Source organism: Pyrus communis, chromosome 7 (genome assembly GCF_041283825.1).
Source record: "Pyrus communis isolate YQ-2024b chromosome 7, ASM4128382v1, whole genome shotgun sequence".
In the NCBI taxonomy this organism is placed as follows: Eukaryota; Viridiplantae; Streptophyta; class Magnoliopsida; order Rosales; family Rosaceae; genus Pyrus; species Pyrus communis.
Window position 1 is genome coordinate 30,890,276 of NC_142571.1, and position 17,430 is coordinate 30,907,705.

The following is a 17,430-nucleotide window of genomic DNA, read 5'->3' on the forward strand; positions in this document are numbered from 1 at the left end:
GGTGAGCTTAGCATCACAATGTGCTAGCAATAATATTGTTCAAACTCGCATTTGGCAACAATTGAACTCAAAACCTATCATTTACAAATGAAGAGGGTTATTAAAAATATTTTATGGCTTGATGAATGGTGAAACCATTTTCAACTATTTTATAAAGCTACTCTTAATCATGACAATTTTTTTTTATAAATATAAAAATTTGCACCTTGCTAATAAAAAACGTGGGCTAACATTATAGTTTCTAGTCAATTTTACAAATTCATACAAAAATCGTTGTAAAGTTTATTTGCTTTCACCTTCACCGCATCTTGAAGTTTTGAAATTCTTGAAGAATTTATGTTAAAAATCTTGTAGATGAGGTCCCTTTTTGGGAATGCTTTGTGCCCCCATTACAATTTTTGTCCAATTTTTCGACTTAAATATTCAATTAAAAATACATTTATGATTCATTAAATGGTAAAATCGTTTTTAAATGTCTTATAAAGTTACTCTTAAGCATGATGAAAAATATTTCGTAAAAATAAAAAAAAATTGCATTTTTTTCTCCAAACAAATGTGGCTAACCATCACGGTTTCTAGGTGATTTTGCAAATTTGTACAAAAATCATTATAAAATCTATGTGCTTTCACCTTCACTACACCATGAGGTTTTGAAAATTCACGTAAGACTTTTTGTCGATATTCTTGTAAATGAAGTTCTATTTCGGCAATAATTTTGGGCCCCACTACTATTTTTGTTGATTTATTTTTCAGTTTTCGGCTTAAATATTCAATTTAAAATATATTTGTGGCTCAATAAATGGTAAAACAGATTTCAATTGCCTTATAAAGTTACTCTTAATCGTTTTGCAAATTCGTAGATAAATCATCGTTCAAACTATTTATTTTCACTCTCGCCTCACCATGAAGTTTTGAAAATTAAAGTAAGACTTTCTGTGACATCCCGTCCCGGGATTATTAAACGCACGTGTGAAATTACCTTTTTGCCCTTAGTTCGTTTTTTTGTCACGTTGTGGGTTGTTTTGTGTGGTGTGGCATGAGTTGGACCACACACACACACACTCACACACACAGTCACTCTTCCCCTCCCTCTGTCTCTCTCCCCCGTGTCTCTCTCTCCCTTCTTTCTTCTTCTTCCTTCTGTGAGTGTACGGACACACACCAAGGACCTTCAAACCATCACAGATCGAGGAAACCAAGGGTGCAGTCGTGATCGTGAGGTCGAGGGGAGCACGAATATATCATTTTTAGGTAGGAACCTCAACGTTTTCACGTCGAATTCACAAGCTCCGATTTTTGTACTGTTCATGCAAAATTTATACATTGAGTTTTTGGGATTTCTAAGCTCATAGGTAGCTTGGTGGTGTCCCAAGGAGCCTCGGAGTGCTTCGTTGGACGAAATTGGACGTCGGGATCGTCCTACTCGAAGTTGGCCGGTTTTGGTTGTTTGCACAGGTAAGATTGCGTAATTTTTAGCCTTTAAAAGTGGTCCAACGTGATTCTACTAGTCTAGGGCTTTCTTTTGGTCCAAGAATCATAGAAAATGGTTGAGAAACGAAGGAGATTAGTAAGTTTAAACTTTTCCCAGTTTTCCGGCGACCGGAGTCCGGCGAGGGTCGACCGGAGAAGAAACCGGAATATTCCGTTAAGTTTAACGGAATATTCCTAACGGCAGTAACGGCATCCGGTTAGATTTGACGGAATATTCCGTCAGTTTAACGGAATATTCCTGACGGCGTCTGTTGACACCGTCAGTGTGCCTGGCACGTGGCCGCGCGTGGGGGGCGCGTAGGTCCGTGCCTGTGCTGGCGCGTGGGGGCGCGTGCGGGGTCCAAAAATTATTTTAAAAATATGGTTGTGATCCTGAGGTTGTGTAGAGCACGTTGGTATATTCATTTGTCCATTTTGAGCAATGTATGAGAAGTTATTACGAGAAACGGGTTATGTGCTTTAAAGTTAACGTTTTTATAGTTGTTTCGCATCTAGGTGACACGTACCCAGAGGACGAGCGTGCACACGCGAGACAGGGGGGCTACGACCCTTCTACATACCAGTGAGTGGGCTTTTGTTTTCCGTATATACCTATATACATTTATATTCCCAGAAATTGATTAAAAAGGGTTATTTACATTATGCCATGCACTTTATTATTATCGTTTATGCATCATTGCATGCATTACTTGTGGCATACATATACATATGCATATGTCATATATATATTTATGTGTGGGTGCTGTGGAGGCATAGGTAAGTGCCAGGTAAGCGTTAATTAACGATTGCATTAAATAGTGGTTAGAGATGCTTAGAGAGCTCATAACCTGCACCCCCGGTGTTAGTGCTCCCGCCCAGAGTAGGGCACAGTCCTTCACGTGTTGTTCGCCTCCCGCACCATACGCTCAGCTTGGATCCAAGCTAGGTGCATAGGCCTGTCGTACAGACCACAGTAGGTGGTTCCGACTCGTAGGTGACCCGCGATTATTCGCACAGTCTTCACGTGATCGTAGCACTAGAGCGTACATATGTATTACACCCAGACCTGTCGTACAGACCACTTTAGGTGGTTCCGACTCGTGGGTAGGTTCAGTTATAGAGTTGAGATTTGAGCTCTAGATGCAGCCGTACAGGTCACGTTAGGTGACTCCGGCTGCCAGATGTTATAACGTTGATATGATTTATACCTGGGCACTTACATTCATATTATGGCTTGGGCATGACATATCTTGAGCATGTTTGGCATACCGTTGAGCATATTGGGCATATCTATACATACGTACATATGTTATTTTCTGGGAAGTATACAGGTTTTACGGTGAGGGGTTAGATTGTATTTTGCTAAATGGTTTTCAAAGAGCTTTGTTTTTGCCCACTCACGCTTTTGTTTTGCGCCCCTCCAGGTTCTAGTTGCTTAGCCGTTGCGGTGGTTTCCCTTGAGAGCTTTTCGGCGTTCTGACAGACACTCCACATTGTAGGGTCGCCTTCGGGCGTACCACTGTTATCGTTTTTGTTTGGACTGCTTTAGACCTGCTCTGATTTTGTATATCACTTACTAGCACTTATATTATTACCTTGTATGCTAGTTTTGAATCATTCGTACTTTTATATTACTACTTTACTAGCTTCCGCACGTGCACATGGCTACGTCACCTTTGAGTGACGGCCAGCACACTCCGATCTCGGTCGGGGTGTGTCAGTTTGGTATCAGAGCCTAGGTTTGGCAGTCCTGTGTCCTTGTGAGTATTCTAATGATTTTGGTGTCTTCTGTCAGAACTATGCCTCCTCGTCGGGAACCCCGTCGCTCTTCTGAGCCTAGTTTCCCCGATATTACTCAGTTGGGGGAAGCTTTTGCTACAGCCCTTCAGGCAGTGATGCGCCCTCCCCAGAGGACTCCTCTGGAGACTATGTACAATTTGAAGCTGGATAAGTTTAAGGGCAGTGAGGGACCCGAGAGCGCAGAGCGCTGGCTAGAACACATAGAGAAAACTTTCCGGGTGCTGCATAATCAGGGGAACTTGCCTATGGAGAGGTGGGTCGAGACGACCGCTTGGTTTCTAGATACGGAGTCGGCAGCTTGGTGGGAGCAGGAGCTTCGTAGGTTGACTCCGGATCAGAGGATTGATTGGAATGTTTTTACGGGGTTGTTTAGGAGAAGGTATGTTCCCCCTGAGTACATCGATAGAAAGAAACAAGAGTTTTCCGAACTGAAACAGCGGAAGATGTCAGCGAATGAGTACTATCGCAAGTTTACGGACTTGTCTCGTTACCACCCTGATGTCGCTGGTAATCCGCCGGAGATGCTCCGTCTTTTCCGTCTGGGCACCAGGAAGAAGTGGCGTTCGATGGCGTCTACGGTCCACAGCGAGACTTACCGGGACTTCTATGAGATACTGTTGAGGATCGAGGATTCCGAGAATATGTCGAGCGATACTGATGAAGAGAAGGACGGCAACCAGAAGAAAGATGACAAAGGCAAAGGTCAGGCATCGCTCGGGCCCCGTCAGACTCAGAACTTCAAGAGAGGTGGAGCTAGTTCTAGTTCTTCGAGTGGTGGCTTCAGTGCCACTGGACAGGGTCGTGGAGGTAGATTTTCTGGTGGCGCTAGAGGCCAGAGGCAGGGCGAGGGTGGTCGAGGTAGAGCCCCTATTTGCCGCAGGTGTAACAACCGGCATTTCGGCGAGTGTAGACGTGGTAGCAATGGTTGCTTCACGTGTGGACAGGTGGGACATAGAGCGGCGAATTGTCCCCAAGGTCAGCAGCAGCAGAAACCACAGCAGACCTTTATGCCACCACCTGCACCACTCCAGCAGATTCAGGGTACTAGTAGCTACGGCCAGACGGGTCGAGGTGGTGCTTACCACTATCAGGGTGATGCTGTTCCTTATGCTCCGGGGCAGTATCAGTACCCACAGGATCCTTATCCCCAGGGTGGCTATCCCCAGTATTCAGGCGGCTATATGCCGTATCCTCCAGCTCCAGCGGGTGGTTCACAGTGGTATCAGGGAGGACAGTATCAACAGGGAGAGATTGCCACTAGCAGTGCAGGGTCTTCGAGACAGTCAGGCCAGCCCAGTCAGGGGCGTGGTGCTCAGGGACGCGGCGTTCAGGCGAGCCGAGGCCGCGGCGGGCGTCAGCAGGGACAGGGGCGTCTTCACAATATTTCTCTGCAGGACGCTCAGAACAACCCAGACTTGATCATGGGTACGTTGAACATTCTTGGTTGTTTTGCTAGAGTCTTAATTGATTGTGGAGCTACACATTCCGTAATTTCTCATACTTTTGCTCAAGTAACGCAACCTCGCCCCACACCTCTAGGGTATGATTTAGAGGTCGTTATGCCTAGAGGAGAGAGTTGTGTCGTAGATTGTGTGTACCCAGGATGTCCAGTGATCGTAGAGGGAGTTGCTTTGTCAGCCGATCTTATCCCGTTAGATATTGTGGACTTTGATGTGATTCTGGGCACGGATTGGTTGCACTTCTATCGTGCCAACATTGACTGTTACGGGAAAGTAGTTACGTTTCACCGACCTGGACTACCTGTGGTTACTTTCGTGGGTGAGCAGAGTGGGGTGAGACATGGCGTTATTTCGGCGCTGCGAGCGAAAAAGTTGTTATCTAAAGGCTGTCAGGGGTATCTGGCTCACGTAGTGCTAGATGAAGCTGTTTCTAACAGAGTTGAGGATGTGAGAGTGGTCAGACACTTCCCAGATGTATTTCCCGAGGATTTACCTGGGTTACCCCCAGATCGAGACGTAGAGTTCACCATTGAGTTGATTCCAGGTACAAATCCTATTTCTTTAACTCCTTATCGTATGGCTCCCGCGGAGTTGAGGGAATTGAAAGTTCAGCTGCAAGAGTTAGTGGATAAGGGATTTATCCAGCCTAGTACTTCGCCTTGGGGCGCTCCAGTGTTGTTTGTGAGGAAGAAGGATGGAACTTTGAGGCTGTGCATCGACTACAGGCAACTCAATCGGGTGACGATTAAAAACCGTTATCCATTGCCTCGTATCGATGATTTGTTCGATCAGCTGAGAGGTGCTTGTGTGTTCTCTAAGATAGACTTGAGGTCTGGTTACTATCAGCTGAAGATCAGTAGGGATGATGTCCCTAAGACGGCGTTCAGGACTCGTTATGGTCATTACGAGTTTCTGGTTATGCCATTTGGGTTGACGAATGCACCAGCCGCCTTTATGGATTTGATGAACCGAGTATTTCAGCCTTACTTGGATAGATTTGTCATTGTCTTCATTGACGATATTCTGGTGTATTCTAAGTCGAAAGCGGAGCATGTTCGACATCTTACTTTGGTGTTGAAAAGGTTGAGGGAACACCAGTTATATGCTAAGTTTAGCAAGTGCCAGTTCTGGTTAGACCAAGTTGCGTTCTTGGGACACGTCATTTCTGCTCAGGGTATTTTGGTTGACCCTCAGAAGGTTGCAGCGGTAGAGAGTTGGGAGCAACCGCGAATCGTCACCGATGTGAGAAGTTTCCTTGGATTGGCAGGGTATTATCGGAGATTCGTTAAGGATTTTTCGGTGATCGCCTTACCACTGACGAGGTTAACGAGGAAGAATGTCAAATTTGAGTGGGATGATAGGTGTGAGCAGAGTTTCCAGCGGTTGAAGCATTGTCTCACTCATGCACCTGTCTTGGCACTCCCAGACGATAGTGGTAATTTCGAGGTTTACAGCGATGCTTCCTTGAATGGTTTGGGATGTGTATTGATGCAGCATGGTAGGGTGATTGCTTATGCTTCGCGGCAGTTGAAACCTCATGAGTCAAATTACCCTACACATGATTTAGAGTTGGCTGCTATCATTTTTGCGTTGAAGTTGTGGAGGCACTATCTTTACGGAGAAAAGTGCAGGATCTTTACGGATCACAAGAGTCTCCAGTATCTCTTTACTCAGAAGGAACTTAATCTTCGTCAGCGGAGGTGGTTGGAGTTGCTTAGCGATTACGATTGCACGATTGATTATCATCCTGGTCGTGCGAATGTAGTGGCTGATGCACTTAGCAGGAAGTCACAGGGCCGTATTAATGCGTTGTACGCTAGTCGTGCTCCTCTTTTGGTGGACTTGCGTACTACGGGAGTAAGGCTAGAAGCCGAAGATCGAGATGTGGCATTACTTGCTAATTTCCAAGTTAGACCGATACTTGTTGATCGGGTGCTTGAAGCCCAAGTAGCTGATCAGGAGACTCAAGAACTTATTCAAGCTCGAGATCAAGGAAGGAGGCGAGACCTCAGAGTTCGTGATTCGGATGGCATGTTGATGCTAGAAGGTAGAATGTTCGTGCCTAAGAGTGTGGAGTTGAAGAGAGAAATTCTCGATGAAGCACATATCTCGGCTTATGCCATGCATCCAGGAGCTACGAAAATGTATCATACCATTCGACCGTTTTATTATTGGCCGGGTATGAAGAGGGAGATAGCCGAGTATGTGAGCCGATGTGCTGTTTGTCAGCAAGTTAAAGCAGAAAGGAAGAAGCCGTTTGGGTTGTTGCAGCCGCTTCCCGTCCCCGAGTGGAAATGGGAAAATATCACCATGGATTTTGTGTACAAACTCCCGCGTACACATAATGGCCTTGACGGCATTTGGGTGATCGTCGATCGACTCACTAAGTCGGCTCATTTTATTCCTGTGAGAGAGAAGTATTCTCTGAGCCGTTTAGCGGAGTTGTTTATCTCGAAGGTTGTGAAGTACCACGGTGTCCCTGTGAGTATTATTTCGGATCGAGATCCACGATTTACATCGAAGTTTTGGATAGCCTTCCAGGAAGCTTTGGGCACGAGATTACTTTACAGTACGGCATATCATCCACAGACAGACGGACAGTCAGAGAGAACTATTCAGACCTTGGAGGATATGCTGCGAGCTTCGGTGTTGCAGTTTGGTGACGCTTGGCACCAAAGGTTGGATTTGATGGAATTTGCTTACAACAACAGTTTTCATTCGAGCATTGGCATGGCGCCATTTGAGGCCTTGTATGGCAGAGCTTGTCGCACACCGTTGTGTTGGTCAGAGGTTGGCGAAAGAGTTTTAGTGGGTCCAGAGATTGTCGAGGAAACTACTCAGAATGTTCAGGTGATTAAGTCTAACCTGAAAGCAGCTCAGGACAGGCAGAAGAGTCTAGCGGATCGGCATGCTACGGACAGAGCATATGAGGTCGGAGATTGGGTATTTCTGAAGCTTTCACCGTGGAGAGGTGTTGTGCGGTTCGGAAAGAAAGGGAAGTTGAGTCCCAGGTACATCGGACCATACGCGGTCACAGAGCGAGTCGGTGAGGTAGCTTACAGGTTGGAGTTGCCTCCGGAGTTGGCTAGAGTGCATAATGTTTTTCACGTGTCTATGCTCCGACACTATGTTGCTGATCCATCTCATGTGATACCTCCTCAACCGCTTGAGATTAATCCAGATTTGACGTACGAGGAGGAGCCGGTGACGATACTAGATTGGAAAGAGAAGGTCCTGAGGAACAAGACAGTGAATTTAGTGAAGGTTTTGTGGAGAAACCATTCCGTTGAGGAAGCTACATGGGAGACAGAAGATCGAATGAGGGATTTGTATCCTCGTTTGTTCTTTGGCCACTAGGAGCTGCTGTTGGTTGTTTTGAATTTCGGGACGAAATTCTATTAAGGTGGGAAGGTTGTGACATCCCGTCCCGGGATTATTAAACGCACGTGTGAAATTACCTTTTTGCCCTTAGTTCGTTTTTTTGTCACGTTGTGGGTTGTTTTGTGTGGTGTGGCATGAGTTGGACCACACACACACACACTCACACACACAGTCACTCTTCCCCTCCCTCTGTCTCTCTCTCCCTTCTTTCTTCTTCTTCCTTCTGTGAGTGTACGGACACACACCAAGGACCTTCAAACCATCACAGATCGAGGAAACCAAGGGTGCAGTCGTGATCGTGAGGTCGAGGGGAGCACGAATATATCATTTTCAGGTAGGAACCTCAACGTTTTCACGTCGAATTCACAAGCTCCGATTTTTGTACTGTTCATGCAAAATTTATACATTGAGTTTTTGGGATTTCTAAGCTCATAGGTAGCTTGGTGGTGTCCCAAGGAGCCTCGGAGTGCTTCGTTGGACGAAATTGGACGTCGGGATCGTCCTACTCGAAGTTGGCCGGTTTTGGTTGTTTGCACAGGTAAGATTGCGTAATTTTTAGCCTTTAAAAGTGGTCCAACGTGATTCTACTAGTCTAGGGCTTTCTTTTGGTCCAAGAATCATAGAAAATGGTTGAGAAACGAAGGAGATTAGTAAGTTTAAACTTTTCCCAGTTTTCCGGCGACCGGAGTCCGGCGAGGGTCGACCGGAGAAGAAACCGGAATATTCCGTTAAGTTTAACGGAATATTCCTAACGGCAGTAACGGCATCCGGTTAGATTTGACGGAATATTCCGTCAGTTTAACGGAATATTCCTGACGGCGTCTGTTGACACCGTCAGTGTGCCTGGCACGTGGCCGCGCGTGGGGGGCGCGTAGGTCCGTGCCTGTGCTGGCGCGTGGGGGCGCGTGCGGGGTCCAAAAATTATTTTAAAAATATGGTTGTGATCCTGAGGTTGTGTAGAGCACGTTGGTATATTCATTTGTCCATTTTGAGCAATGTATGAGAAGTTATTACGAGAAACGGGTTATGTGCTTTAAAGTTAACGTTTTTATAGTTGTTTCGCATCTAGGTGACACGTACCCAGAGGACGAGCGTGCACACGCGAGACAGGGGGGCTACGACCCTTCTACATACCAGTGAGTGGGCTTTTGTTTTCCGTATATACCTATATACATTTATATTCCCAGAAATTGATTAAAAAGGGTTATTTACATTATGCCATGCACTTTATTATTATCGTTTATGCATCATTGCATGCATTACTTGTGGCATACATATACATATGCATATGTCATATATATATTTATGTGTGGGTGCTGTGGAGGCATAGGTAAGTGCCAGGTAAGCGTTAATTAACGATTGCATTAAATAGTGGTTAGAGATGCTTAGAGAGCTCATAACCTGCACCCCCGGTGTTAGTGCTCCCGCCCAGAGTAGGGCACAGTCCTTCACGTGTTGTTCGCCTCCCGCACCATACGCTCAGCTTGGATCCAAGCTAGGTGCATAGGCCTGTCGTACAGACCACAGTAGGTGGTTCCGACTCGTAGGTGACCCGCGATTATTCGCACAGTCTTCACGTGATCGTAGCACTAGAGCGTACATATGTATTACACCCAGACCTGTCGTACAGACCACTTTAGGTGGTTCCGACTCGTGGGCAGGTTCAGTTATAGAGTTGAGATTTGAGCTCTAGATGCAGCCGTACAGGTCACGTTAGGTGACTCCGGCTGCCAGATGTTATAACGTTGATATGATTTATACCTGGGCACTTACATTCATATTATGGCTTGGGCATGACATATCTTGAGCATGTTTGGCATACCCTTGAGCATATTGGGCATATCTATACATACGTACATATGTTATTTTCTGGGAAGTATACAGGTTTTACGGTGAGGGGTTAGATTGTATTTTGCTAAATGGTTTTCAAAGAGCTTTGTTTTTGCCCACTCACGCTTTTGTTTTGCGCCCCTCCAGGTTCTAGTTGCTTAGCCGTTGCGGTGGTTTCCCTTGAGAGCTTTTCGGCGTTCTGACAGACACTCCACATTGTAGGGTCGCCTTCGGGCGTACCACTGTTATCGTTTTTGTTTGGACTGCTTTAGACCTGCTCTGATTTTGTATATCACTTACTAGCACTTATATTATTACCTTGTATGCTAGTTTTGAATCATTCGTACTTTTATATTACTACTTTACTAGCTTCCGCACGTGCACATGGCTACGTCACCTTTGAGTGACGGCCAGCACACTCCGATCTCAGTCGGGGTGTGTCACTTTCCGTTGATATTCTTGAGGCTCGAACCCTATTTGAATAATGTTTTGAGTCTCACTACTATATTTTTCACTTATTTTTTTAGTTGTCGGCTTAAATATTCTACTAAATATACATTTTTTGCTCAATAAATCATGAAACCGATTACAAATGCCTTATAAAGTTTTCCTTAATGCTCACGGAAAATATTTTGCAAAAATAAAAAAAAAAATTGCATTTTTGACAAATAAACGTGGGTGTAAATTATCGTTGATACTATTTATTTTCACCTTCGGCTCATTGTGAAGTTTTGAAAATTAAAGTAAGACTCTCTGTTGATATTCTTGAGGGTGGAACCCTATTTAAATATGTTTTGGACCTCACTACTATATTTTTCACTTATTTTTTTTAGTTTTCGGCTTAAATATTCAACTAAATATACATTTGAGGCTCAATAAATCGTAAATCTGCTTCCAAATGCGTTAGAAAGTTTTCCTTAATGCTTAAGGGATTATTTCGCGGAAATAAAAAAATTTCATTTTTCACAAAAAATGTGTGTTAACACTCACAATTTTTAATCAGTTTTGCAAATTTGTACATGAATCATCGTTCAATCTGTTTATTTTCACATTCGCTTCACCGTGAAGTTTTGAAAATTAAAGTAAGACTTCGTTGATATTCTTGAGAGTGGGACCCCATTTTACGAATGTTTTGGACCTCACTAGTATATATTTCACTTATTTTATTTAATATTCTACTAAATATACATTTGTTGCTCAATAAATCGTAAATGCGCTTCCAAATGTTTTTTTAAAGTTTTCATTGATGCTTATGGAAAATATTTCATGAAAATAAAAATTTTGCATCTTTGACAAAAAAAAAACGTGAGCGAACACTCACAGTTTTTAGTTGGTTTTTTAAATTCGTACAGAAATTATCGTTCAATCTATTTTATTTCACATTCGTCTCACACTGAAGTTTTGAAAATTAAAGTAAGATTTTCCGTTGATATTCCTGATGGTGGAACCGATTTGAACAAAGTTTGGGCCTCCCTAGTATATTTTTCACTTATTTTTTAGTTTTCAGCTTAAATATTCTACCAAATATAAATTTGTTGCTTAATAAATTGTACATTTATTGCTCAATAAACCGTAAAACCGCTTCAAATGCCTTATAAAGTTTCCCCTAGTACTCACGGATAAAAAAGATTGAATTTTTAACCATAAAAATAGGTGTTAGGAAGGTTTGACGAGCAAGCGAAGCGGGATCCGTCACTCAAATTGAGGACAGCTCGGCACATGAAAAATGCGGCCGACGCACAGAAAAATAGGACATAAATCTAAATCTAAAGGTATTTGAATCTAAATAAAATTAACGTAGGAAGAAAAAAAAAACTTCAATGAAAAAAGAAAAAACCAGAAAATAAATAAAATAGAAAATGATACGATTGGTACTTTGTTACCGATGATCCACCAGATCCGACGCTAGTGAGATAGCGACGATATATATATATATCTATCTATCTATCTATCTATCTATCTATCTATCTATCTATAGGCTAACAATAATATGGTTCCAATTCGTTTTTGGTAAGAATCGAACCTAAGACATCTCACTTACAAGTCTAGAGGAATACCACTAAACTGTAGTACTAAGTGGTGCTAATGTTTCTTTTATTTCTCTTATCATACCAACAAACTATCATATTCATATTCTTCAAAATATAATTTTCTATGCAAAATTTATTATAATTCATGTTTAAACACTTGTAATCAACGATTTAAAACTTAAATTTAAAGATATTTGAATTTAGCAGTGGTTACTCAAATAAAATGACGTATGAAGAAAAAACTCAAAGGAAAAAACAAAAAAGCATAAAATAAATAAATAAATTAGAATAAGGAAATATCGATACCATGTTGCTGATCTTCGCCCAATCGTACTTAAATCATCGTTTAATCTATTTATTTTCACCTTCGTCTCACCGTGAAATTTTGAAAATTAAAGTAAGACTTTCCATTAAGATTCTTAAGGGTAGAGAACCCATTTGACAATGTTTTGGGCCTCACTATTATATCTTAATTTTTTAGTTTTCATCTTAAATATTCTACTAAATATACATTTGCTCCTCAATAAATCGTAAATCCGCTTCCAAATGCCTTATAAAGTTTTCCTTAATGCCCACGAAATATATTTTGAGAAAATAAAAAATTTGCATTTTTGACAAAAAAATGTTGGTTAACATTTACAGTTTTTAGTCAATTTTGTAAATTCATACATAAATCATCGTTGAATCTATTTATTTTCACATTTGCCTCATAGTGAATATTTGAAAATTAAGGTAAGCCTTTTCGTTGATATTCTTGAGGGTGGAACCCCATTTTAACAATGTTTTGGGCCTTACTAGTATATTGGTTTCGCTTGTTTTTTCAGTTTTCGGCTTAAATATTCTACTAAATATACATTTGTTACTCAATAAATCATACAACCACTTCCAAATGCCTTATAAAGTTTTCCTTAATGGTTAGGGAAATTATTTCACGAAAATAAAAAATTTGCATTTTTCACAAAAAACGTGGGTTAACACACGGGTTTTAGTAGGTTTTGCAAATTCATACATAAATCATCGTTCAAATTATTTATTTTCACCTTCGTCTCACCGTGAAGTTTTGAAAATTTAAGTAAGACTTTCCGTTGATATTATTGAGGGTGTAACCCCATTTTAACAATGTTTTGGGCCTCACTATCATATTTTTCACTTATTTTTATAACATTCGGCTTAAATATTATACTAAATATACATTTATTCTTCAAGAAACAGTAAAACTGCTTCCAAATGCCTTGTAAAGTTTTCTGTAATGCTCATGGAAAATATTTCTCGAAAATAAAAAATTTGCATTTTCCCCAAAAAAACGTGGGTTGAAACTATTTATTTTCACCTTTGCCTAAATCGTCGTTCAAACTATTCATACATAAAACGTGGGTTGAAACTATTTATTTTCATCTTTGCCTAAATCACAGTTTTTAGTCGATTTTTACAAATTCGTACATAAATTGTCGTTCAAACTATTTATTTTCACCTTCGCCTAATCATGAAGGTTGAAAATTATAGTAGTACTTCTTGTTATATTCCTGAGGGTGGAACCCCATTTTAACAATGTTTTAGGACTCGCTACTATATTTTTGACTTATTTTTTTAGCTTTCGACTTAAATAGTCTACTAAATATCCATTTGTTGCTCAATAAATTGTAAATATGCTTTCAAATGCCTTATAAAAGTTTCCTTAATGCTCTTGCAAAATTTTTCGAGAAAAAAAAAATTTGGATTTTTGACAAAAAACATGTGTTAACATTCATTGTTTTTGGTCAGTTTTTTTGCAAATTCGTACATAAATCGTCATTCAAACTATTTATTTTTACATTCACCTCACCATGATGTTTAAAAATTATAGTAATTCTTTTTGTTGTATTCTTGAGGGTGGAACCCAATTTTAACAATGTTGTGGGTCTCATAACTATATTTTTCACTTATTTTTTTAGTTTTCGACACAAATAATCTACTAAATATACATTTGTTGCTCAATAAATCATAAATCTGCTTCCAAATGCCTTATAAATTTTCCTTAATGCTCATGGAAAATGTTTTGTGAAAATAAAAAATTTGCCTTTTTGACTAAAAACATGGGTGTTACACTTACGATTTTTTGTCAGTTTTTACAAATTCGTACATAAATTGTTGTTCAAACTATTTATTTTCACCTTTGCCTCACCATTAAGTTTGAAAATTAAAGCAATACTTTCTATTAACATTCTTGAGGGTGGAACCTTATTTTAACAATGTTTTGGGCCTCACAACTATATTTTTCACTTATTTTTTTACGTTTTTGACTTAAATACTCTACTAAATATACATTTGTTGCTCAATAAATCGTAAATCCGCTTCCAAAGGCCTTATAAAATTTTCCTTAATGCTCACAGAAAATATTTAGCGAAAATAAAAAATTTGCATTTTTAACAAAAAACGTGGGTAAACACTGATTGGTTTTAGTCAGTTTTCACAAATTCGTACATAAATCGTTGTACAAACTATTTATTTTTACCTTCACCTCACCATGAAGTTTGAAAATTATAGTAATACTTTATGTTATATTCTTGAGGGTGGAACACAATTTTAACAATGTTTTGGGCCTCACTACTATATTTTTCCTTTGTTTTGTTTGTTTTCGATTTAAATAGTCTACTAAATATACATTTGTTGCTCAATAAATCGTAAATTCGCTTCCAAATGCCTTATAAATTTTTCTTTAATGGTCATTGAAAATATTTCGCTAAAATAAAAATATTGCAATTTTGATAAAAAACGGTTTTTAGTCAGTTTCTACAACTTCGAACATAAATCGTTGTTAACTTTTCACCTTCACCTCACCAAGAAGTTTGAAGATTATAGTAATACTTTTTGTTATATTCTTGAGGGTTGAACGCCATTTTAACAATGTTTTGGGCCTCCCTACTATATTTTTCATTTATTTTTTTAGTTTTCGACTTAAATAATCTACTAAATATACATTTGTTGCTCAATAAATTGTAAACTTGCTTTCAAATAAATAAATGAAATAGAAAATGATATGATCAGTACTTCGGTACCAATTGTTCTAAACAACTGTCGCTAGTGTGGTAGCGACAGTTCCAAGAAATAATCGCTATCTTCATACCGAACCCCTCTTTTCAATTTTTTTCTTTTTAGTTTTTTAGTTTTTGTTTTGCTTATGTTTGTTTTAGTTCTCTTACCATAACAACAAACTATCAAACTCATATTCTTCAAAATATATTTTTTCATGCAAAATCTATTATCATACATATTTAAACATTTGCAATCAACGATTTAAAACCTAAATTTAAAGATATTTGAATTTAATAGTGGTTACTCAAATAAAGTAATGTACGAAGAAAAAACTCAAAGGAATAAGAAAAAAGCAAAAAATAAATAAAAAAAATGGAATTGGGAAAGATCGGTACCACGTTACCGATCCTCACCCAGTCGTATTTAAATCATTGTTCAATCTATTTATTTTCACCTTTGCCTCACCGTGAAGTTTTGAAAATTAAGGTAAGACTTTCTGTTAAGATTCTTAAGGGTAGAACCCTAATTTTGGGTCTCACTACTATATTTTTCACTTATTTTTTTGGTTTTCAACTTAAATATTCTACTAGATATACATTTGTTGCTCAATACATCATAAATCCACTTCCACATGCCTTACAAAGTTTTCCATTATGCTCATGGAAAATGTTTCACGAAAATAAAAAATTTGCATTTTTGATAGAAAATGTGGGTTCACACTCACATTTTTAGTCCGTTTTACAAATTCGTACATAAATCGTCGTCTAATCTATTCATTTTCACCTTCACCTCATCGTGAAGTATTCAAAATTAAGGTTAGACATTCCATTGATATTCTTGAGGGTGGAACCCAATTTTAACAATGTTTTGGGTGACACACCCCAACTCGGAATGTCCACTTGGACTCTGAATCGAGCTGTGCTGGCCGACGCCAGAAAGGCGACGAAGCCATATAGTGTTGTGATGTGGAAAATATAAATAAATTTAAACCTAAAAGTGCCTAAATGCAAGAGTGCGCATGTGAGCGGGAATGAACCCATTTCACACGTTATGTTAGAGCATACGTAAAGTATAATAAAGTAGAATGAGAATTCTACCATCGAAGGTAAACTCCTAAACCAAGATTTGTCAAGAATTCTCGTCAACACGAAAGCTCAGCCACTAAAACCTGGAAGGGCGAAAAACAAGGGTAAATGGGCCTAAAAATAAAGCTTGTAAAACCTTTTCGAAAATGTAATAACCCCTTACCGTAAAACAAGTATATTTTCCAAATATATATACTACATATACTATGCAAACGTTTATCATAAATAGTAATATCACCATAATGCAACAATTCACGATATTTAGCATACAAAATGCATGACCATCGGTAATCACCATAACTTGAATGAACAAACATATAATATTGGGTGCTCATCGACATATGTTGACACACGAGTTCATGCAGATGTATTTTGACATGAATAGGATTGGGTGTAATAATGATTTACACTTTAGTACTATAATCACGTGAAGACTGGCGCTAAGCGCGTCACATGTGAGTCCTAATTGCCCATAGCAGTCTAGGACATGACTGGCACCTACAATGGATCCAAAGTGAGGGTACGATGCACTGTGAACATACACGTGAAGCCTGGCCCTAGGTCGGACGAGTACAAACACCAGTGTAGCACACAATGAGCAGATAACGTAATTATAATCGTATAATGGTAAATCGATAATTCGATAATTCTAGTCAATGCTACTATTCATGACCGTAAATCCAATTAAGGCATCAATAATAATATGTGTACTTGTGCATCCCATAGAACGTAGCATAATTCCATAAATTCTGTTAATACGCTAATTCTTATAAACGTTATTTTAATCTAAGTGTAATGTGGAAAATTCTTTATCAAACATATAAATGGAAACTAAATAAATATATAATATTTAAAAAGCAAAGCTCCACTCGCAAATCATGTCGTTGGGTCGAACCTGCCTTGCGGGCTACGAAGATTATGCCTTGTAAATTTTTTCCTAATGTTCAAGGAAATTATTTTGCTAAAATAAAATTTTTTTATTTTTCCCAAAAAAACGTGGGTTAACATTCACGGTTTTTAGTCGGTTTTGCAAATTCGTATATAAATCATCGTTCAAATTATTTATTTCATCTTCACCTCACCGTGAAGTTTTGAAAATTTAAGTAAGACTTTCCTTTGATATTTTTGAGGCTGTAACCCCATTTTAACAATGTTTTGGGCCTCACTACTATATTTTTCACTTATTTTCGTAGCATTTGGATTAAATATTATACTAAATATACATTTATTCTTCAATAAACCGTAAAACTGCTTCCAAATGGCTTGTAAAGTTTTCTCTAATGCTCACGGAAAACATTTCGCGAAAATAAAAAATTTGCATTTTTCACAGAAAACGTGGGTTAACACTCATAGTTTTTAGTA

The 17,430-nt window shown here is 39.5% G+C and overlaps 1 protein-coding gene and 1 long non-coding RNA gene across 2 annotated transcripts; both read left to right on the forward strand.

The window, feature by feature from the left end:
* The first annotated feature begins 1,613 nt into the window (after positions 1-1,613).
* LOC148696060 (uncharacterized) lies at positions 1,614-3,107 on the forward strand. The gene is made up of 2 exons (XR_015964907.1): positions 1,614-2,053; positions 2,895-3,107. It is a non-coding gene; the product is annotated as an uncharacterized LOC148696060 (long non-coding RNA).
* Positions 3,108-3,254: 147 nt separating this feature from the next.
* Positions 3,255-9,251, forward strand: LOC148696061 (uncharacterized). Its single transcript, XM_088697143.1, has 2 exons — positions 3,255-4,695; positions 9,181-9,251. The coding sequence occupies exons 1-2, from the start codon at positions 3,270-3,272 to the stop codon at positions 9,249-9,251; spliced, it is 1,497 nt and encodes a 498-aa protein (XP_088553269.1). The 5' UTR covers positions 3,255-3,269.
* The last annotated feature ends 8,179 nt before the right edge of the window (positions 9,252-17,430 follow it).